Source organism: Myxocyprinus asiaticus, chromosome 9 (genome assembly GCF_019703515.2).
Source record: "Myxocyprinus asiaticus isolate MX2 ecotype Aquarium Trade chromosome 9, UBuf_Myxa_2, whole genome shotgun sequence".
NCBI classification, from domain to species: domain Eukaryota; kingdom Metazoa; phylum Chordata; class Actinopteri; order Cypriniformes; family Catostomidae; genus Myxocyprinus; species Myxocyprinus asiaticus.
In genome coordinates, this window is record NC_059352.1 from 11090405 (window position 1) to 11115975 (window position 25571).

The window sequence follows — 25571 nt, forward strand, 5'->3', positions numbered from 1 at the left end:
ATACAGGCACGTTGAACAGTCAACCGAGTGTCATGCACACCCCTAGTATAAATACTTATTTAAGGTAACAACTGCACATGTTCACTTTTCACATGAAGAGAGATTGAGTAAGAGAGTTTGAGAAAAAGAGAGAGAGAGAGAGACTAGGGTGGTTAAACACACGTTGCAGAGGGTGTGGGGACCTCCACTGAGTGGTGCTTACATCCTGAAAATTCCCCCAGCTTTAGAACACTCTTAAGTGAACACGCTGAGCACTGCACACCCACCTTTCATTCATATTTAATACAGCGTAATAACTCACTGCTCCAGTGACTCAGCACAAGTGTGATCTGAGTACCTCCGGGTCCTCCATGCAGATGCTCCAATACTACACTCCTTCCTCATCTCATTAGGAAATAAAAGGATTCCACTTGCCAAAGACCAGATAGTTTTGCACGATATGTTCTTCGCCATATACTATCTTAGCCATACTACTGCTAAGCATGCAGTGAAAAGTGTTGTAGTTCTTTCAGTGTGATTTGAGCGGATGTACTGTATGACACAGAATACCTTGTTTTGTTAAAAGGTGAAGTGTGCAATTTCTGTACCATAAACAGTGCCAACTGACTGAACAACTGAAATTCGAGCAAATACCTTTAACAAGCAGGCTTCCTGAGCTGCTGGCCATCCCAAACTGGTTGCGGGCAACACAAGTGTATGTGCCAGCATCTGCTTTGGTGGCACTGGATATTCGAAGGCTTCCATTCTCCAATACAGCAATTCTACAAGACAAACAGCAAGCATGATAATATTACTTCAAACTGCATGCCAGCGTCTTGGAGCCAGCAATCAACAAAGCAATTTGTTTTCTGACAACATAAAACTATGACAGGTTTTGCAGCTTTTTAAGACTTGAGATTTTTGGAAAGATTTTCAGTATGTGATTTAAGATGATCTTGACATTCTTACAGAGACAATTTTGGGAAAGAGTGTAATTTTGAAACAGTTTTGAAGGTTTTTGCACATTACCATGGATCTTTTTTCTTGACAGATCTTCAACCTCCACTTTCAACAAACTGCAGTCAGCAAACACCCAATACAGTTTGTAAGAGACTTTTTGGAGTAACATCGGCCACTGAAATGTTGTGCTTAAGACAACCCATATAGAAAACAGTTAAAATGAGTTTTTGTTAAAAACACCATGTTTCCGTGCTGCCAGGTTTTACCAATGCAACTTAATTTTTTTCCAAAGCCATGCAAATTAATATAAATATTAACTAGGGAGGTCGATTTAATGTTTTAATTCAACTTTTTAATTCAGTGCTATTAATTATATAAAAAATAACTGTAATAAGAAATGTTACTACCATCGGAGCAATTGAAGATTGAAGTACCACCTTAAGGTTTTGTTTACGAACCTCATTCAGCAGGGAGCAGTAAGTGCAAATCCAGCTGTACAGGCAATGCGTCGCATAGCTATGCGGACAACAAACCACACATACTAACAGCAGACAGCACAGGATGAAGACGCGTTCTTGCATTTAGACACAGCTGGATGGAGCGCAAACTGAATGCAGGGGTCTTGAGAAGTGTTTTCTAAGTTTCTTACTTCATTTAATTTAACTCAGCATTCTAAAAACGCTGTTATGATGCAACGCAACCCAAGAGAGACGCTCCAAAACTCTTTTAATATGTCTGTTTTGGATGGATTGATGAATGCTATTTCAGAAAGGACCATAGACCACTGATAAGTTTAAGTTCAATGATATGGAAATAAACAATATATTGCCTTCTTAAAGAACATTTTATATTGCGTAATCAATGCTTTACTTGTCTGCCACAATAATTTAATGTATTTTAATTATCTGAATTATTATATTTATTATATTCATAATCATATAATCTTATAATATATTAAATTATTTTCATTTTGGGGCCTTTCTCTGCTGCAAATATGATACAGTATGAGATAACTCTATTAACTAACTGGCAAATTACGTAATTAATTGAATTAAAAATTATAATATTTTTAAATCCCTAATATTTACTTTTACGCTCAAATATATATCTTTTAATGACAAAACTATCCAACAACATTTTTTAATACCTATAAATTTTTATGCAGGGCTGTTGCAAAATCAGTTGTAAAACTTCCCATGCCTTAAGGTCTTAATCAAATTGTACTGCATACACACATGAATGGGTCTTAAAAACACATAACCTCAAATATAAAAGGCAGAATGTGAAGACCTTGAGAATGAAGGAGAAAAATAGGGAGGACTTCATTAATTCACGTCGGCACTCTAATTATTCCAGCCATGATGCACATGTAGTGAGCCATATGCAAGTTATACATGATAACAAGTCCTATGAGTGTGCATAAGAAAAATCAAATAAAAAAAGGAGAGAGAGAACAGGGGAAAAAACCAACATGGTGCAATATTATAGATGATATTATTGTGAAAAACTCTGATAGCTTGGGGGAAGAGTGTTTTTAATTGGTGTGGACAAAACATTGGATATAAATAATAAATTTTCACAAACTGTGGATTTCATTAATGACTTCAGGGATACCAAAATAAATAACATATTTGTAATTAACACAGTCGAAGTGTATCAAACGTCTTATTACTTTACCGATAATTTAGCACACATTAACATTTATAGTTGCATTACACATACTTTATGATATATCCATGTAAAATGTCGTAAACGTTCCAAAATTAACACTTTTTTTACGAAGTGCCAAATACAAGTAAAAACTGGCTTTGTAATTTTTTTATTTAGGAATTGCAATGATAAAGAATCAACCTCTGTGGATTTTTTAACCTGGTCTCATAGAATCACGTTACTATACCATATTTAAGTGGCTTGTTCTAAGGAACTGTCACTGCAGATTCATGTTAAAATGAACACTAGAGACGCTAAAACAACAATTATTTTTATTCACTTTCACACAAATCACGAGTAAAGTGGCAGATTATCAATTAATATACAAGTACTTTTTGCCCTGTTCCTCACATGACATCTCATGACATCTAAACACTTTTTATTATAGTGCATGTTTTGTAAGGCGATATATTTCAATGTTTGCATTACATTACCAACTACATTTACAAGCTTGTTTGAGCGTGATCAAATTGCTCAGTAGCTCAAGTAGCTCATAGAGCATTCCACTTGCAATACAAAGGACCAGGGCACAAGTCCTGAAGAGCTTGTGAGTCGACATGTGAGCCGAAAGTGTCGCACCACAAGAAGCACCACAAAATGACATGGTTGCTTCAACAATTCATCTCACATTTGCTTTTTATGACACTATCGGTTAGATTTAGGTGTAGGGTTTAAGGTAGGGATGTAGGTTTGGTTAATTTAGAACTCGATACAGCATTACCCTTAAAAAAACTCATCTGTTTGTGAGAACATTTAACTCTCTTTCAGCACCAACACAGTGGACATTTCACCTCGGAACTGCCACGATACATGAAAGAAACCATGTAATGTCATTTCGCAAAAATGTCGCCAAGTAATTTTCACAAGATCAGGCTGGGATTTTCTAAATTATCTAAACTAAAAAATTCCAGGTCACAACAAAGCAGGTTAAAAACAGTTTAGCAATTATAGTGGTGAGGTTTTTTACTTTTTTCTCTTTCTCCCTCGCTCCTCTGATATGCACCCTACCTCCAGAGAATGCCAACAAATAGGCCAGCACATTGTCTTATCTAGATCAAGGAGTTATGAGATACATTTGTTCGGCCGTCTCTTCATAAAGCTACTCGCTCTCTCTTCCCACCTTTGGGAAGTTCTGCCAGTCATATATCGCAACAACTTTCACAGCACATGTACACTGGATTTTAGAGTAATTATAATGTTTTTTGACATGAAGATTGTGAGTGGATTTCAGATCCTGGTGTCAGCAAACAATGTAGGGTGCCAACAAAGACTGGAATTAAAGTCAGTCTAAAGCAACACATACTGTGCTAAAAATACAACCCTGGTTGGTTTGCCAACATATGTTTTGTTTTGGATGGAAAAGTGGCCTGCTTAATTCTGCAGTTTTTCAGATTTTTCTTCTGACCAACAGACCCTAATGATCTCAAGTGTTTCCTCCAGAGTTGCAGAAGAGATCATAATACATTTCACAAAAAGTTCTTAAATTTGACAACATACCAAAGTCTGCAATTAAAAGTCAGAGATTTCATTATGAATGCAAACATTTCTTATCAAATTCTTCCAAGACCAAATTATCTCAGCTATAAAATCCACAATATGTTTTAGAACTACGTAAATAATTGAACTGTATTTCAAATGCACATTTGTGTATTTTTTATTTCTCCTAAGGAATTTTACAAGAGCCATTTGAGACAAGGTTGAGTAACTGAGAACTACACAAACTATGTGAAAAGCATAATAATGCTCTTTTTACACTGCACCAAACCAGCACTAACCAGTATAAACCAGCAAGGAAATTTAGGTTGGCTGAAGATGGATTTTTTCAGCAGAGTAAGCAAGCCTGACAGGTTCAATTAACTCTTGACGGTGATGGGTTCTAACAGAGGAGACTTCTAGAGTTGGTGGTGCAATCTGTGGTCTTGAACATAATTGGAGAGCACAACTATTCTTAGAAGAGCACAAGAGTCCCTCACCCCCTACTCCAAGCTCCCAGGCTGTGAGAACAAGGACATATCAATAATTCACCAGTGAGATGAACCTGAGTGCTGGTCTCCTCTTCTCCAGATCATAACAGCTAATGAGGACAGTCGGAAACCTCCTACTAGGATTCAAGTCTGGAGTGAGCAAAACAATGGTGTAGGGGATCCCCAAGAAGATCTCCCAAGAAGCACTTAGTGCCGGCACAGAGACAACAATGGAGGCAAAGTCAAGTCATTATGTCCTTTATTTTTTTGTTGGAGAAGATATGGAGGAATTATAGGAAAGACACCTTCCTATAAGAGCCTTAATCTGGAAATCATAAATAAAATAAAAAAATTAAAAAAGCCTGATGTCTCTCCTGGCCGGACTTGATCTGATTTGCCTCAAATAATAATTAACTTGTTGATGAATTAACAAATTTATTTTTTTTTTATTTAGGGGTTACTGCCCCTGTCTTGTGTCTCTTTTGTTGTTTACGTAAACATAAGAATGGGACAAAAGCAATAATTGTGAAAATCTTGTAACGTGTAGAGGAGAGTAATAGAGAAGAGGAGAATAATATAAATTCTGTCGACTTTGCTGAGGCTTTTGCAGTCTGAGCGAATAAACTTCAATAAGCTCTTAAACTTGCTCTTCACAATCTCTTCCATTTAACACTCAGTCAAACAGAACAACGTTTAATAAAGAGTATCAAAATGTTTCCAGTTTCAAGAGACAAAATGTTAAAATGGCAATGTTGTAAGTATTATGCTCCCATCAAAACATACTGAAAATTTCTCCACCTTGCCTTTGGCCGTAAATACACCAGCACTGAGAAAATCTGCGTTATGATTAAATTAGTAATTGCTTAAGATCTGAGAAGATACTAATCTCTCTCTTTCTATAATTGAACAAAACTTTTAACCTTAGTTTTTTGATGGTCTTTTGAATCCAAACAAGCTACAAAACAAAACAAAACTAAACTAAACAAAAGCAAACAAACAAAGAACTGCTACTGCTGTAAACATTCTCCAATTACGGTGCCTTGGTACAATGGGCAATGAATGTGCTAACAGGGACAAAGTTTCAAATTCGGCTTGCGTCATGTTCCTCCTTTCTCTTCCCCACTTATCAGCACATTTTTTTTAAGTTAAGAAGCTCTTAAAGGGATAGATCACAATAATTTGAATAATAATAAGCTTTATACTCAAACTGTATAAAACTGTCTCATTTGAGTCTTTCTTTTTTATTCTAAGGAAATTTACAAGAAACATCTGAGACAGGGTTAATAAGTGTAACTGAAAACTTCACAAAACTATATAAACAGCATAGCAAATGCTCTTCCTAGACAAGAACCAAACCAGCACTAACCAGTATACAGGGTATATGTAATGGGATTACATATTTAAAATACAAAATATAAGTAACTGTATTCCACTACAGTTACAAATTTACATCATTGGTAATTAGAATACAGATACATTCAAAAATTATTTTGATTACTGAAGAGATTACTTTGCATTTTATTGTCATTTGTTTCATTTAATATTTAGTCCTTTCAGATGGAAAACATTTATACATATAAATGATGCGATCCAAAGTGCATTTGAACAGCGGTGAAACACTTTCTTATGATGTGTTACATTCATATGAGCAGACAGAGAAGTAAGTTTGAAGTCAGTTTGGAGCAGAAGAAATAGAAATAAACCTTGTGTAAATTGTCAGCTTTACGCTAAGCTAAAATGCTATTTCTAGCCATTTTACATGCACGTTAACAGGCACGATCATATTTTTATCAAGAAAATTCACTTTAGATCATAATTTCTTTTTTTCTAGTAAGACCTTTGATATTAGGGCAAAAATCGTATTCTTGATAATATTTTTTGTATTGTTTTCCTAAAAATCCTTAAAACAAGATCAATTTGATTTATCTTGTTTTAAAAACAACACTGCATAAGATATTTAGGTTTTTAAGATAATGTATTTTTAACATGTGTATTTTGTCTTACTGTACTGGCAGAGTTTTTATAGTCAAAAAAAAAAAAAAAAAGAACAAAAATCTACCAGTGCTGAAGAAGTAATCCAAAGTATTTAGAATACATCACTTACCTTGAGTAATCTAACAGAATATGTTACAAATTACATTTTACAGCATGTATTCTGTAATCTGTTGTGGAATACATTTCAAACGTAAACCTCCCAACCCTGCCAGTATACACCAGCAAGGACATTCATGCTGGCCTAAGCTGAATTTGACAAATGTCAAATTTTAGACTGTTTAGACTTTCCTGTAAGTTATGAAGCACTTAAAGGGATAGTTCACCTTAAAAATGAAAATTATTTACTCCCTCTCATGTTGTTCCAAACCCCTATGATTTTCTTCATGGAAGATAAGAGGCAGAATGTAAGGAAATTGACCGCCTCAATCACCATTCACTTTCATTGCATTTTTTTCCCCCATACAATGAATGTGAACGGTGACTGAGGCTGTCAGTCCCTAACATTCTAACATCTTTCGTGATCCACGGACAAAAAAGGGGTTTGGAATACCACGAGAGTGAGTAAATGATGACAGACTTTTACTTTTTGGCTGACCTGTCCCTTTAAATAAATAAAACTAATAATAAAAATAATAATAATAAACACATACAATACAGTACATATGGTATGGTTACATATTTTTGTGAGCACAATTTTGACCCACAACAGTGAATCTGAGCATCGCTTGCACTAACTGGCTGTCTCTGACCTACCTGCAGGTAATGTTCCTTCAGTATATGTGATGATTTTTTTTTAAAGCATTTACTGAGGACCCAGAGGGAGGGAAGGTTATGTAGCAGGGTGAAGCAGCATCAACAGAAAGACCAGATAGGTCGTTTTATCCTCCAAATGGGGCACGAGGGTTGACCTATGATCTATGTTGAGGACTAATACCATAAAGAGGGGTGTGAGAGAACTGCTGGCGTTACTCAGATGGATTGTACATCCATATCTCAGTAGGCCTTCCGCAGAGAAGTGCGTTTGATAAACTGACGACCTTGTCAGTTGGATAAATAAACTGGAGGAGGCAGAAACAGGTCATTTCAGATCGTGCTCTGTCAAGAGATCTGTTTACGGGAAACCTCCTTGATGAACATACCTCTGCTTTTGACTCCTCAACTTCAAGGTTAGTCTGCAATTACTGCCACAAAAAAAAAGACAGCCTTCCGATGAGTTTTGCTGTTATCACTAGAACAACAAAGCAATCACCTGTTGGTTGAGGGGGGATGAGAGAGGAGTGGGGAAAAATGGGACATGGAAAGGTTGTCTTCTGACACTTTTCCAATAGCCAGGTAATTGATATTGATTTTTTTGTTTTTTTGTGTATACGAGCCAATGGTTCTTAAGACATAACATTCATTACCACCACATCTGACACTCACATAACTACGTCAAACGTTTAGATTCACTGTAATGGATTATAGCATCTATCAAGGCTGATTTACAGTTAACGTGGACAAGTTGCATTTATAATGCAGGCCTTATTGATTGAATTCTGTATAAATCCAGAATATAAAGAAAGACATTGATTTCAGTGAGATACACTGATATATAAAATCGCAGAACAGCAAAAATATAAAGTGAAGTAAATTTAAAGTGCCATGAGCTCAACGTTTCCAAATTTGTGAGGATATTTACAAGAGAAAACGGTGAAATTGGCTCACACAGGATTTACCCGTGGCTTTTATCTAAGTCTTCACAATGGGTATTATTTGTCAGTCAAAGGCGGCTCTTGAGTTTAATAATGCAGGTGTCGCTCACTCTGCGGGTGTCCAAAGGGCTTGGTAATTTAGATATAATGGGAGAGATAAGAGATGATTGACGGAAGAATCTGGACACCTATCCCAGCTCAAAGAGCAGGTGTTTTAGACAACCAGCTCTATACAATAGTGTTTTTCTCCTTTCGGTATTAAAATAGCAAAGGAACAGCAGAGCTGCAAGCTAAAGCGCCTGTGAAATTTTCCCATGAACGCTCGGCACACTGACCCTTTGTCTCCAGAGGACTAGCATTAAGTTTCCATGGCAATGGAATGAGATTTGTAAAAATAAAAAAGGAAAAACTATTTTCTAACCATTTTTTACCATTGTTAATAGTATCCCTAACAACTGCAAAGAAAACCATATTACTTAATTGAAAATATCCCTAACCCATTAGCTTACACTTCTTATGGAGCATTCAAATTATGGAAAATTAGCAAAGTTTAAAAAATAAAAATAAAACATGCATGGACACCAATCTTAAAGTACCTGGAGAGTTGAATCACATATTGATTTCTAAAGATTGTTTGCATTTGTAAAAGTAGTAGTATTATTACACTCAGAGAGACAGACATTAACTTTGTTCATGGATTTTTTTCTCTCCTTCAAAGTGTTTTTAGGAAGCCACTGATTATAATTTTATTTTTTCAAAATAAATATAGATTATAACAGAAATTTTTTTACATCTATATCAGTTGAGTGACACATTCAAAGTCATAGTATGAATATATAACCTATTATTTGTAAATAGCAGGATTTTTTAAAAATACAGCCATGTCATAAGTATTCAACCCCTATTGCATGTAGCTGTTTCTTAAATATGTAAAATTAAGTCATCAATCTGCAATGGCACTTATTTAAGTTTTAAAATGTAAGTTTAGCATTGTAAGCAAACATTTATTTCTATGCAAAAAATGCAATTAAAAATAAGCTGTCTCAAAAGCTAATAGAGGAGATTATTTCATTACACAAGAAAGGTCATGGCTAAAAGTAAATTTCCAAGGCACTTCAATTTCCAATAGACAATGCTGGCAGCACCATTCATACATTTTTTAAATATGGTACAACAGCAACCTTCTTGGGGTGTGGAAGAAAGCAAAATTTCACCAAGGGAAATGTTGACTTGAATATGCAAGGTGTAATAGGAAAGAAGTAGGAAAGACCTTTGGAGTCCTGGAAGAAGGTTTTATAGACGTATGACACTAAACTGAAAATGAGTTTTAGACCCATGGGTCAGCAGTACGTCTGGAGTAAGATGACAAGGTGATGACAAGAACGACACTATCCCCACAGTCAAGCATGGAGGTGGGTCAATCCTGTTATGGGGGTGTTTTGCGGCTGCAGGAAATGGCTATCCTGACTATGTGACTGACACCATGGATTCTTTCAGGTATCAAGCCATTTTGGCATGAAAAATGTGATGCCTTCAGTGTGTAAATTGAAGCTCAGTGATCGCTGGACTTTCCAGCAAGACAATAACACCAAGGATACATCCAAGTTGTCCAAAATCTGGTTCAGGGATAGGTCATTGAATGTCCTTAAATGGCCCTTTCAGTCCATCATTAAAATCCCATTTCAAACCTTTGTTAGGATTTCAAGGAAGCAGTGGCAGCATAGAAACCAAAGAATGTCAATGAGCTGGAAGCTTTTGCTCATGAGAAATGTGTAAAAATTCTAATAGAGAGGTGTCCGAAGCCTGAGAACACTTACCTGAACTCTTTGTTCTCAAAATCACTCGTGATATTTTTCGTTTTTTATTTTTAATACATTTGCAAAGATTTCAAACAAACTTCTTTCACGTTGTCATTATGGGGTATTGTTTGTAGAATTTTGAGGAAAATAATGAATTTAATCCATTTTGGAATAAGGCTGTAACATAACAAAATGTGGAAAAAGTGAAGCGCTGTGAATACTTTCCAGATGCACTGTATAAATACTTCTATTTTGTCTTTGTTTAGTGTCTTTGTACATCTGTTGTAAAGTCTGTGAACTGTTCATTATAATTGTAATATTTTGTTTTATGTCTCTTATGAAGGATAAAAGCAAACTTGAATGCAAACAGAAGAAGTATTAATCTCTACTTTGTAAACCAAAAATACACAGATGCCAAACTTTATTCCTGCCACAGAGGTGGGTGGGGACGTCAAGATTGATTCCCTTTGGAGACTAATTTGCAACGTCAAAATACCGCTACTTTTTTCTCCCTTTAAAAGGAGGCTCGCATTGCCTTGCCACTTATCCAGAGGTAATTTTCTTAACACATTCTATGCTGTTCAATTATTCATTGTGCTGATTTAGTATGGGTACATTTTGCTCTTGCTACTCCACAAGACAATTTTAAGTCATTTCTCATCTCGAAATAAATCAACAAGGCACCAGCTGGCGTAATAATTTAGCTCCAAATCAAAAATAGATTTGCTTCAAGACATTCATATTATACTTATAATCAGTGGCTCCAAAAGTATATAAACTCAGCAAAAAAGAAACATCCCTTTTTCAGGACACTGTATTTTAAAGATAATTTTGTAAAAATCCAAATAACTTTACAGATCTTTATTGTAAAGGGTTTAAACAATGTTCTCCATGCTTGTTCAATGAACCATAAACAATTAATGACCATGCACCTGTGGAACGGTCGTTAGACACTAACAGCTTACAGACGGTAGGCAATTAAGGTCACAGTTATAAAAACTTAGGACACTAAAGAGACCTTTCTACTGACTCTGAAAAACACCAAAAGAAAGATGCCCAGGGTCCCTGCTCATTTGCATGAACGTGCCTTAGGAATGCTGCATGGAGGCATGAGGACTGCAGATGTAGCCAGGGCAATACATTTCAATGTCCGTACTGTGAAACGCCTCAGACAGTGCTACAGGGAGACAGGAAGCACAGCTGATCGTCCTTGCTGTGGCAGACCACGTGTAACAACACATGCGGGACAGGTACAGGATGGCAACAACAACTGCCCAAGTTACACCAGGAATGCACAATCCCTCCATCAGTGTTCAGACTGTCCGCAATAGGGTGAGAGAGGCTGGACTGAGGGCTTGCAAGCCTGTTGTAAAGCAGGTCCTTACCAGACATCACCGGCAACAACGTCACCTATGGGCACAAACCCACCTTCGCTGGACCAGACAGGAATGGCAAAAAGTGCTCTTTACTGACGAGTCGCGGTTTTGTCTCACCAGGGGTGATGGTCAGACTTGCGTTTATCATCAAAGGAATGAGCGTTACACCGAAGCCTGTACTCTGGAGCGGGATCAATTTGGAGGTGGAGGGTCCGTCATGGTCTGGGGAGGTGTGTCACAGCATCATTGGACAGAGCTTGTTGTCAATGCATGCAATCTCAACGCTGTGTGTTACAAGGAAGACATCTTCCTCCCTCATGTGGTACCCTTCCTGCAGGCTCATCCTGAAATGACCCTCCAGCATGACAATGCCACCAGCCATACTGCTCGTTCTGTGCATTATTTCCTGCAAGACAGGAATATCAGTGTTCTGCCATGGCCAGCGGAGAGCCCGGATCTCAATCCCATTGAGCAGGTCTGGGACCTGTTGGATCGGAGGGTGAGGGCTAGGGCTATTCCCCCCAGAAATGTCCGGGAAATTGCAAGTGCCTTGGTGGAAGAGTGTGGTAACATCTCACAGCAAGAACTGGCAAATCTGGTGCAGTCCACAAAGAGGAGATGCACTGCAGTACTTAATGCAGCTGGTGGCCACACCAGATACTGACTGTTACTTTTGATTTTGACCCACCCCTTTGTTCAGGGACACATTATTCCATTCTGTTAGTCACATGTCTGTGAAACTTGTTCAGTTTATGTCTTATTTGTTGAATCTTTTTATGTTCATACAAATATTTACACGTTACGTTTGCTGAAAATAAAAGCAGTTGAAAGTGAGAGGACGTTTCTTTTTTGCTGATTTGATATACTGTATATCGAAATGAAGACAACAAGAATTTGGACACTTTATGGTTATCAGATGTTAGTGAAACTTGTCCATAGTTAATGTGATTAACTACACCAGTGGTTTCTCTGCTAGGACACCTATATAATATATGATCACAATTGAAAATGTTATGATTTCATATTTGAATCACAGAGGGTCTTTCCAGTTGCAATCAAGCTTTTTAATTTTGCCAGTATCTGTCCTCAATGACAGCACCAGTGGGGAGAGAATAAAAGAGGACATATTTGAGAAATTGTGTTTATCTGGTCCAAACACTGTGAACTTATGGGTGTACACAAAGCAAGCTCCTTTAATCACAAACGGCTCCCCAGCTTCATTCTTTCCCACTGATATTCATCTCTCTCTCATATGCACACAATTCCTTCTAGGAATAAAGAGCAACACACATGTGCTGCCCAAAATATGCCCAGGGACCAAGATGGATTACTGGTGCTGCGCTGGTAGAATCTTTCTTTGAAAAATGATTTTAGCCTCCAGTCCCCTAAAATAAAACTAATCCCACCAAATTTAACATGGTACTTAGACTAGTAAAGAGCATACCCAGGGTTGGGAGGTTTACTTTTGAAATGTATTCCACTACAGATTACAGAATACATGCTGTAAAATGTCATTTGTAACGTATTCCGTTAGATTACTCAAGGTCAGTAACGTATTCTAAATACTTTAGATTACTTCTTCAGCACTGGTATTTTTTTTCACTTGTCATAAAAAGTCTGCCAGTACAGTAAGACAAAATACACATGTTAAAAATACATTCTCTGAAAAACCTAAATATCTAATGCAGTGTTGTTTCTAAAACAAGGTAAATCAAAATGATCTTGTTTTAAGGATTTTTAGATATTTTTACAGGAAAACACTAAAATTATTATCAAGAATACGATTTTTGCCCTAATATCAAAGGTCTTACTTTTTTTTCTTTTATATTTTTTCTTGATAAAAAAATATGATCGTGCCTGGTAACGTGCATGTAAAATGGCTAGAAATAGCATTTTAGCTTTATTTCTATTTCTTCTGATCCAAACTTACTTCAAACGTACTTCTCTGTCTGCTCGTATGAATGTAACACATCATAAGAAAGTGTTTCACTGCTGTTCAAATGCACTTTGGATCGCATCATTTATATATATAAATGTTTTCCATTTGAAAGGACTAAATATTAAATGAAACAAATGACAATAAAATGCAAAGTTATCTCTTCAGTTATCAAAATACTTTTTGAATGTAACTGTATTCTAATTACCAATGATTTGAATTGTAACTGTAGTGGAATACAGTTACTTATATTTTGTATTTTAAATACGTAATCCCTTACATGTATTTTGTTACTCCCCAACCCTGAGCATACCAAACTAATCATGGCCAAACATCCCTGCATTCATTTGCACAATGGGTTGAGTTTTATTTCACCAAATTGATCTGATTTCCCCAGGACAACATTATTACTGCTGTGAAAAAAGAAAAAAAAAAGGAGGGTTGTCATATGCAGTGTTGTCCAAGTCTGAGACTGCTAACAATAATGCTTCTATTTTGCATTTTTCTAATTAAATAAAAAATAAAATTTTATTACAAATTATTTAATCAGCATAACAATTTGAGTGAAAAATTTAAAAAATGCATTAAAATTAGAATCAGAATTTCTTAGAATGTGATATGTCCCCCTTTTACTTGCACTTGATAGCATGCACATGATTATTCAAAACATCGACATTGTGTGCATATATACAGTAGAAAGGAAGGATATCTGACCTGTTGTAGAAAGGAGTTGACATGGACAACATAAGAATTTGCCTACTTGATCACATATCCCAGTGACTTACGGTAATAAAATACAGCAGAATTTTAAATAATTTTGCATTTTTTTTAAATATTCCATTTGGTATTGTTTTACATTTTTCATAAATAAACTTTGTTTATTTCCAGCATTTATTGAAAAGATTTTCAATGTGGTCTCAGACTTTTAGACTTGCTGTATGTTTAAGAAAAATGTCAACAAATTAAACAAATTTCTGACTAATTCTTGTGTGGAGAATTTAATGTAATAAAAGCTGTGTGAGACTGCAAACATAACATTAGTGGCAATCAATGTGCTGTCCAACGTCTTGATTGACCAATTGTCTGTCGTGTAAATCTATATCTATAGATTGTCTGTGGCACAGCCGTACCACACGGCATATCAAATTATGCTCGGCTAGTTAAAGAGTCTTTTAACAACCATTAGCAAAACAAAGCCATAGGAGTTTAAGTAAATTACACTCTAGTTAAAGGGCCGGGAATATGTTGATAGAGACCCACTATGGTTGGAATTTAACCAAGATTTTGAAGCTTCGGGGCATGTTCTAGAACTCAGCTGGTGGGCCCATTCTCCTTCACATGACATTCATCTGAAAGACACCACCTAATTTCCCCTGGTGAGAGAGGAGTATAAAATTAAAGTGAACCATATGAGCTGGCAACATAACAGTTGTTAAGGTGAACTAATTAGGAAAATTAATTCGGTATTTAATTTTTGGCCGTGCAAGATTTTGAGTTCATTGGTGCAATCATGTTCAATTTTTGTGTCCATGAGACAGCAAATTCCAAACAGGTGTTCAATAAGATAAAAAAAAACAAAAAAACAGTACAATAGGCTTTAGTGGAAAAAAACAGTACGCAACATCAAAGAATGATAAACAACCTTTGTTTTTAATAAATGCGACAGTATGTTGCCAACATCGTCACTTGCTTTGTATTTTTTGTTTCAGATTAGTAAATCAAACTCTTTATTAAAACACCTGTTTTTAATGGAACATAATGTTGCAATTTCATAAGATTAAAAATCAAGTTAAAACTTAATTCCAAAATAACAAGATAAGGGAATCAATCTCTTTTAAAAAACACTTTATGGAAGGAACATAACGTCACGATCAGACAACGTCAACAAACTTTGTGAACAAATTTGGATGCTTTGGCATTAGATTGAAAATCAAGTTAAAGATGAATTCTGAAATAAGATAAGGGAATCAAACTCTTCATTCAAATACCTATATTTAAGGATAGTTGCGATAGTTGCAATTTTGTGCAAGGTGGCGTCAGTGACCTTTGCTAAAACTTTTGAAAGCTTTTAAGCACTGAAAATCAAATGAAAGATTAAATTTGAAATAAAAGATAAGGGAACTTTTTTATCAAAACACTTGTTTTTGACTGAACACAATTTTGCAACAGTTGCCATTTTGTCAACATGCCAATAACCTTAGTGAACACACTGGGATGCTTTTAAGCATTAGATTGAAAATGAAGTTAAAGCTTAACAACCGAAATAACAAGATAAGTGGCCTTAATTAGATGAGTAAATGGATCTCAGACCTCAAACCTATATCACCAATGAAAGCAGCGCTGCTTGCCTGCACAACCTACTCTATCCTGAACTTTTTGAATTGCTATTGCACCGCCCTTCACTCACCTGCACCGCAGCCTTCAGTAGCAGATGTGCTTTTAAATGGAAATCATCCTGACAAGCAATCACTTCATAGAGTATACTCATCCCACTCCTTTTTTCTGCTTTATCTTTCTCTCCCACTCTGCAAAGACACCAACCGCATCTTCAAGTGGGCTGAAGTTAACTGAACATGAATGTGTTACCACAAAACGACAAAGCTTTATGTATCTGTATAATTATGTTCATTGCTGAAACTCACGAAAACTTGTCCAGGTCACATTTCACCCTAAAAACAACAACATTATTTTCATGACAATTAAGCACATTTCCTCCACTAAATATGTCAGTATGGTGTCCAAATGTTTTAACTTCAAGTTTTTGCTTGTAATTCATTAGATTCTCATGACTATAATATAGACTTTTTACCTGAATTACAGTAACTTTATTTTTTGTTTAAATCAGCATAAATGCAGAGAATAAAGACTGAACAGCAAATACTACCTTGATGTATAAATACTTTATATATATATATATATATATATATATATATATATATATATATATATATATATATATACATTTTAGCATTATGGTATAAGAATTGCCGGATGTGGGGAAATGTGCTTAATTGTCATAAAAATTATGTAAAAATGCAAAAAATCTTATGTGGTCAAATTCTGAAAGCCTAAAATAGGCTTCATTTATAAGAAATGATCATTTATTACATCTTTATCTTGATTTTGGGGTGAAATATGACCCAGAAGCATTCTTTGCAGGTTTCGTGAGATTCATCCATACAGTACATACAGTACATACATTTTTTTTTTATCTACGTATATCCTCTGCAATAGTCCAAAACCAAAAAATTCAGGATGATCAAAAGGAGATCCAAGTTTCCTCCAAAACCCATTCCATCATATAGCAGGCAACCTTTCATCTTCTTCAAAAGGCTATTCTTTGAGAGCGGGCAATTTCAGAAACACTGGCATATATATATATATATATATATATATATATATATATATATATATATATATATAAAGAAAAAAAAATCAACTCTCCATTAGTTTGTCTTTTACAAATTATGCCTCAGTGGAAAACATTTGATCCTTTGATCCTCAAATTCATATATCTGATATTGTCACCTAGTACTGAACAATTTCAGATTTCAGATAATGAACACTTAATAAATCACCTTCGTTGTTTAAAAATGACCACTTTATTAGGTACACTTGTACATCTACTTATTCATGCGATTATCTAATCAACCAATTGTGTGGCAGCAGTGTAATGTATAAAATCAGGCATATATGGGTCAGGAGCTTCAGTTAATGTTCACACCAACCATCAGAAAGGTGAAAAAATATGATCTCAGTTATTTTGACTGTGTAAAGAGAACATCCAGTGAGCAGCAGTTCTGTGGGTGGAAATGGCTTGTTAATAACAGAGATCAGAGGAGAATGGCCAGACTGGTCTAATCTGACAGAAAGGTGACAGTAACTCAAATAAACACGCATTACAACAGTGCTATGCAGAAAAGCATGTCTGAACACACAAAATGTGGAACACTGGGGCAGATGGGCTACAGCAGCAGAAGACCCCTCCAGGTACCACTACTGTCAGCTTAGAACAGGAAACTGAGTCTGCAGTGGATTTCTGCTGAGGTACACAAATGGTAGGCCCACTGCAGCCTCAGTTTTCTGTTCTTGGCTGACAGAAGTGGAACCCAGCGTGGTCTTCTGCTTTTGTAGCCCATCTGCCTCAAGGTTTGACATGCTGTGCATTTTGAGATGCTATTCTGCTCACTACAATTGTACAGAGGGGTTATCTGAGTTACCATAGCCTTTCTGTCAGCTCGAACCAGTCAGGCCAATCTCTTCTGACCTCTCTCATCAACAAGGCATTTTTCGTCCACAGAACTGCCGTTCACTGGTTGTTTTTTGTTTTTCGCACCATTCTCTATACACACTAGAGACTGTTGTGCATGAAAATCCCAGGAGATCAGAAGTTACAGAAATACTCAAACCAGCCCATATGGCACCAACAACCATGCCACCATCGAAATCACTGAGTTCACATTTTGTCCCCATTCTGATGGTTAATGTGAACATTAACTGAAGCTCCTGACCTGTATCTGCATGATTTTATACAAAACATTGCTGCCACACTTTTGGCTAATTAGATAATCGCATGAATAAGATGTACAAGTGTACCTAATAAAGCTGCTGGCGAGTGTATGTGCCTAATATTATATTATTTACAAAGAAAAGTTAATAAGATGTAAGTGAATAAGAAATATTTAGATTCTGCACTGCTTCTAGGTGACTAATCAAATAAGCATTTTGTGACATTGACCATGTTTACTTATTTGCACAAAAGGTCATATTTTGTTGTTTAAATTAAAGCACACAAGATGCTTTTTGGAAGATTTTCAAATCATGCTGGGATTTCATGGATCATCAGGTTTTGCAATCAACTCAGAAACATCCTCTCAGACGCAGCAAAGTCAGCTTGTACAGTAAATGTCAGCCCAGCCGCTGACCTGTCCTACCTAAAACAGCTGATTGCACATCTTCACCAGATCTCCAACCTCGTCTTCCTTATTTATCTGTGCCCAATCCTCTTACACAATCAAGAGAAGAAACTCTCACTGCAATTTGCAAAATGCAGCTGCTTTTTTTAGGTACTTCGGTTAAAAGGAATAGGTAAAAAAAATAAAAAAATAAAAATGTCATAATTTACTCTCTGTCATACCGTTACAAACCCATATGACATATATTTTTTTTTTCTTGGAACACAAAAGGTACATTTTTGAAGAATATCCATGCCGCTCTTTTCGATCTAACAAAAGTGAATGGGAATCGTGGCTGTCAATCTCCAAAATGAAAAAAAGAAAAAAAAAAGGCCACTAGCCCCCCCCCCCCATTTTCCAAGTCTTCTAAAGACATACTATAGCTTTGTCTGAGAAACAGGCAGAAATTTTACATGTTTTTCACTGATAATCTTCCCCTCCAGTGAACTGTTAACTTCTGCGACCAAACCAGTTCAATTCATGAACGAATTAGTCTTTCTAGATGGTTCTTTTCAATGAACAGGTTGATCCAGTCCACAAATTGGACTGAACAATTTGTTCACAAATCAAACTGATTCCGTTCTGTAACGTCTGTGTAAGATCAGTGATGGCTAATTACACTTTGTTTAAAAAAACCCTTCTAGCCTTTTGACATTTGCATATAAATTACTGACCTGGCCTCCGCGTTTACATTTATATGGGTGCTAAATTACAGATGGTCTTTATCACTATCAAAAGGATGCTAAAACAGGTCGCCTCTGGAGTGTCTCCATCAAGCTTCAAACACATTCCACAGAAAGGGGGGTGACCCCCGTGCCAGGCACCAGAGCAGTTGTGTGTCTCCAGTAATTCCAATACACGTCACACACACACCTAAAGACATTTTCTCTATTTAGGCCATAGTAAGCAGTTATAAATGTATCTGCTATATGCATGTGTCGTATGTATATTCCCCTATTATATTAACTTAGTTAAAACCCTTTACTTGTATTAGATAGACGTTAAATGCCTATATTCAAGTGTATGAGTGTATCTCTGCTTTAATATCGTCTGGAGGTTACCTTCTTGGTATCAAAATGATCTTCTCTTTATTTCTCACACAATAATGTTTAATAATTGTAATATCGATTCTGCTACAGTTAATTCTAAGATCTAATCTAAATATTTATTATTAATTATAACCAGTTATAATTAATTATAAATAATTCCCTTTTTAAGCTAATTTGCTACAGTTCCCAAGTTAACAGCTCACTGGAGGGGAATTTTATCAGTGAATTTCGATTTTCATTTCAGTCTGTTCGCCACACAAAGCTATCATATGACTTAAGAAAACTAGGAATATAGTGTCATATGGACTACTTTTATGGTGTTTTTTGGTGTATTTTGTCCTTTCTGGTGGTAACTATGTCATTATATGGAAGTATATGAGCTGTGTGTAGATTCTGTGAAAAAAGTAAAAAAAAAAAAAGCATACAGGATTGGAACAACATGAGAGTAAGTAAATAATGACAGAATTACTATTGCTCTAAGGATAGAAACCACATCCCTTTCTTCCTCCCTTTCGATCTCCCTCCTCTCTTCTCTCTGGCAGAAAAAAAGCGGCTGCTGCTATAAAGATGAATTATCCTGCTGGTGACACCGTCTCCTCTGTTTCTAAGACATCAAGGAGAGCTCACACAATTATGCCAATTAATCTTACACAAAAAGAGTTCAAATGCACCCTGCTTTGATTAGGTCTGGATCCCAGACAGGTGCATGCACTCAGCGTGTATCCATGCACACACAAGCGCACACTAACACTGATTTGCATAAAGCAATACATCTGATTATGAATTAGTCTCTAATGGCATTTCCACTTAATGAGAATGGTCTCTTTACCTGCTGCCATTTACAAGATTAGCAAAAGCTGAAAGGGACAGAATATAAATAATTGGAAAGAAATGGAAGCCTTAGCGATAGTTCTATCAGGAAGACTCATAGTAAACATGATGTCATTCATTCAATTCAGGCATCTCATCCAATCCTAATTTGGCCTTTGCTATATTAGCTCTACACAGCTGTCCTTCATCGCTTCGTAATGCTGCAGTTTGTTTTAAAAAAATAGTGTGAGATTTATTAATCTGGAATTGATTGGAACATGACAAGTAGACATTACATAAAGGTCCACAATGACCAGTTTGTTGGAGGTAGAGGTCTGCACAGATATAAAGCTGAAGCCTGAACCTGGCCCTTACCCAAATTTAACTCCTTTTTCACTGTACATCTTGCCATTGTAGTCTCTAGGCATGATCATGATTTGAAGCTCGATTACACTTCCTAGTGCTTGAGGCATGCGCAGAGTGCTAGATGGCGCTGTAGGAAGTGTAATCGAGCTTGAAACCATGATCGCCAAGGAGACTGCTGTCAAGATGTACAGAGAAAAAGAGTTATATTTTGGTCTGTTCTCACCCAAATCCAACTGGATCGCTTCAGAAGACATTGATTAAACCACTGGAGTCTGATGGATTATGTTTATGCTGACTTTATTTCCTTTTTGGGGCTTTAAAGGCCTGATCACAATTCACTTGCATTTTATGGACCTACAGAGCTATAATATTCTTCTAAAAATCTTTGTTTGTGTTCTGCAGAAGAAAGAAAGTCATACACATCTTGGATGGCATGAGGCTAAGTAAATAATGAGATAATTTTTCATTTTTGGGTGAAAGCTGCTTAAGTTATTGGTATTGAATTTTGGTTAAAAAATATTTTTTATTTCTTTGAAATAATGTTATTGAATAATGCACAATAAGACCAGAAATGTGTTTTAAACCAGCAAATAGGGTCATGTTGACTTTAAAGGTAAAGTGTGTACTGTGAATCAGTGCCACTTGCATCACCAAAAGGTTTGACCATTGGCTATTGGTTTAGCCAATGTTGCTATGTCGGGCTGGTCAGGAAGCCCAGAGTTTTGATAGCATCACAAGAGCCACAGTGTTTACATTACATAACGAATGGCTTACGTGTGTAGTTAATTCTGCATATTAAGCTAAGATAAGAGTATTTTAACATAAAAAAAAATTACACACTTCACCTTTCAGACATAGAAGTGAGACACTCTATAAATAAGCGTGTGGATGAAAGTATGCGTAGGCATACGTGCTACAAGGCAATGCCAAAGGGGTTAGAAAGACAGTCAGTAGTTTCCAGAAATACATTCAATTCTGCAAAAAGTTTCCCTGGCTGGCTTCCATCTATCGACAAAGCAATCAAACATTCTGACCAGGCCTCGTTGGCCACAATACAACCTGGGACATGTCTGTGCAAACTTGTGATTTATCCATTTTCCTTTTTAATTACCTTTGTGTCAAAGATAGGTAAGGGGGTCTAGATGGAATACCGTTCACAATCAAATAAAAAAATAAAAAATAAAAAAAATAATAAATAAATAAATAAAAGAGCATTCGTTATTTCGTTCCAAACCTTAAAATGGGCCCGTACGGTATTAAAAGTTATGCCCTGATTTTATGAAGGCTTCCCATCCATAAATACTCAGTCATTGCTTTCATTTTCTCCTGACTGCAAAGGGAAGATTTATTATTTATATAGCTTGTAAGTTATACATGGTGTCTTAAAATAATAATCTATTCGAGTCAGTAAAATTGCAACCACTTAAAAACCCCTTTTGGCACCTAGATGGCTCCTTAAAATTCAATAAGGCTCTTTGCAGTTTTTGTAACTACAGAACACTTAGTTTCCCAAAACAAAACAAATACTGCCTAACATGATAATAAAAGCAAATAAAGCATAACAATGACTATTATTCAAAGCAGTAGGGTTTAGGATTTTGGAGCCAGCTAAATCATTTATTGGATAATTCTAGCTGACATCAAAATGGGGTTTATAACAAGGCAGAGATGCAGCAGCAACACTTAGGCCACATTTTGAAATGCATGAATAATGACATGTATACATAGATAACAAAATATCCAATTGAGTGGCATCACACAAATGATACTACAGACCTTTCAACAGTGCTAACTTTTATTAGCTATTTTCACAAGTACTTTTAACTAACTGGTCCAAAGGTAATAGGTAACACTTTACAATAAGGTCCCATTTGTCAACATAAGTTAACAACATTAGTTTACATGAACTAACAATGAACAAAACTTTTACAGCATTTATTAATCTTGGTTAATGTTAATTTCATTATAAAGTAATACATTTAAAAAAAATATATATTTTTTTTTTTATATGTTAACATTAGTTAATGCATTATGAACTAACATGAACTAACAATGAACAATTGTATTTTTATTAACTAACATTAACAAAGATTAATAAATGCTGTAAAAATACAGTATATTATTCATTGTTAGTTAATGATACCTAATGCATTGTAGGATGCAGAAGAATTGCAGCAATATGATTTGAATCAGCCTTTTAATCCTGAAATTCCTCGACATCATAAATTAAAGGACCAGGCACCAACAAACCTAGTGAAGGCCTGCCTTTGGACAATAAAATGGTCAAAGAGACTGAAACGGCATGATTTAAAGAAAAAAGGTAATTGGTCAGAGAGACCCTCAGCATGACCTTCTGAACTTCCACACAGAGCTAAAACAGGCTTCACTTTGAAAGGTTTCCTTGCAAAGACCCTCAGATTTGCATGATTCTAATACTAAGACTATCTAATACTATTTTATCTTAATCCAGGAACATTTCACACAAAGTCAGAGTACGTTACTGAAGTTAACCCTCTGGAATGCACAGAGTGCATTTGGACCGAGATATACACCATGCCTGGCCTGGCTAGATAATCTGAAAATTACTTTGACCTGTGATTACTTTTATAACTGACAAATTAATGATTATAGCCTGATGTACCTTTTTAAAATATGTGTAGTGATTTGTAATCACTTCTAACTAACAAATCGATGATCATAATCATCAATCTTGTATGATTCATCTCATTCTACTAAGAATGGTAACTATTCAAGGTATAATATTTATGAAAGTGTGTCATGTTTGGTATGTAAATATTTGCTTGTTTACGTAGAGAATTTTGATGACAAGGAATGTCATGTCTTTTGCAGCGTTTTCAAGATATAAAAGTTCATGATTAAACATTCACTATTTTGAGCGGGAATTCTCCATACAAAGGACTGTAAATCACAGACCAGTTGACCATGTGACTTTGAACAGCCACTTCTGATTGGCCCAGAACACCTTTTGGGGTGCAGCCAATTTCAGTTCAAAAGTCCTAAACAAGAAGAACATGCTCTCTCTTGCCTTCCTCTCGTCCGTCTTCCTTTCTGCTTCTGTTCTTCGAATCCTCTCTTGGGACCGTCGCTTCCAGATCCTCCGTGCCATGTAGGGTCCAAGGAAATCTCGGGATGCAAACAATTCCGAGGAAGCCTCACAATCTCTGCTCTACGGTTCACACACCCAACCGGAGTCGCGAGTCTTCCTTGCAGAAGGCCTTGTTTCAAAGCCCACTTCATCATCCAATGAGACATCAACTATCAGCGTTCATAACAGAGGTCCAAAGCATCGACGGAACGAACTTTCTACAAAGAGCCAAAGAACCAAGCAACACAAAGAAACACAACGCAAGGAAACGCAACGACATGCAAGTACATCTCCAGACTTTTGCTCAAAGTGCTGGTGTATTAGTTAAATACTTTGGGTAATCCGACTGCAAATCGATGTAGACTCAAAGAAGGATAAATGGTTTTTAAGGCATTGTCAACAGACTCCATAAAGTTAATTTTCTCTGTATTGATCATTTATTTTACATTCTGTCACTACTCACCAACCTGTTTCATGTTATATGTGTTAGATTAGTTTTATGTTTAGAATAGCAATAAAGTTTGTCTGTGTTCAAGGATAATTTGACTGTGGTATATTATGATAAATAATCTCATCCCTGTTTTAAAAGATTTCGCTTCAAAGCTATACCAAAATATGTGTAATGTTACTCTCAATAAGCCATGAGAATAATATTACTCCAATAAGAGAATTAATCATAATTCCCTTATTAAAGCTAATTCCTTACAATAAAATTGCGAGCGGATACAACGAGACGTTGTATTACGATTTTAATGGTGGAGAATTTTATTCAGACAAATAATCTAGTTATTTTTTATTTTTTATTTATGTTGTCGAACGCGACTAATTCCATTATAAATTTCCTTACATAATAATGTAGAATAAGAACAGTTTAAATTAATTCCTAGCTCACACATACTGTTGTCCTACATATAATGGTGGGGGTACACGGGCATTTTAACCCATCCCGTGTACATTTATACAGTCATTATTTTCTTTGAAAATTCCTACATATATTGGTGAAGGTACGCGGGCATTTTAACCTATCCCATGTACACTTACACATACCAAAATTCCCTACAGCATTAACTAATGTTAATGAATGGAGCCTTACTGTAAAGTGTTACCAGGTAATTTATAATGGATGTATGAAATTAGTGGCCCTTAATTAAAGGAAAAGTTCACCCAAAAATCATATTTTACTCACTCTCATGTTGTTCAAACTCGTATGACTTTCTGTCTTATGCGGAACACAAAATAATACATTTTAATGAACAGACGTCAAGATTTTCACAATAAAATGACTTCACCAAAAAGCAGTGTGTCACTATCAACATTCTTATACTGAACTGATGGACTGGGATATTCCTTCAAACATTGCCTTTTGTGTTCTGCATAAGAATAAAAAGTCATAAGGGTTTGGAACAACATAAGAGTGAGTAAATGATGATACAATTACAATTTTTGGGTAAACTATCCCTTTAAGAAAATAAGGAGGAAACTGCAAATATGCAAATCAGAAGAAGTAATGCACCACGTGGCAAATCAATTTCCTGCGCCCTTTCTTCAAGGTGTGGACATCAAGAATTCTTCTACTTTGCTGTCACAGGACAACTGAAGGACACCGGCAGCGTGACCCCTATGCAAATGCCCGCCACTCTGTTTGACAAGCACCAACACCAACTTTGTATATGTAAACGATGGGCAACCGTGGTGTGCACACAGTGACAGATGCATACACAAACATACAGACACATTGAACTTTGCCTGTCTCAGTGTGGTCAAATGAAACCTCTCTGGTCAGTGACATACTGCACTTGTTTCATGCTGGATCTGGCTGCCAATCCATAGCTGAGACAGGGACATATGTTTGTTAGTCTGGCAGGGATGCTGACC

At 36.0% G+C, this 25571-nt stretch overlaps 1 protein-coding gene across 1 annotated transcript in view; it reads right to left on the minus strand.

Moving 5' to 3' along the window:
• LOC127445670 (contactin-4-like) overlaps window positions 1–25571 on the minus strand; it is a 270651-nt gene that overhangs the window by 37735 nt on the left and 207345 nt on the right. Inside the window, exon 12 of the mRNA XM_051705901.1 lies at window positions 634–761. Coding sequence (XP_051561861.1) covers window positions 634–761 — 128 coding nt within the window. The remainder of the gene's footprint in view (window positions 1–633; window positions 762–25571) is intronic.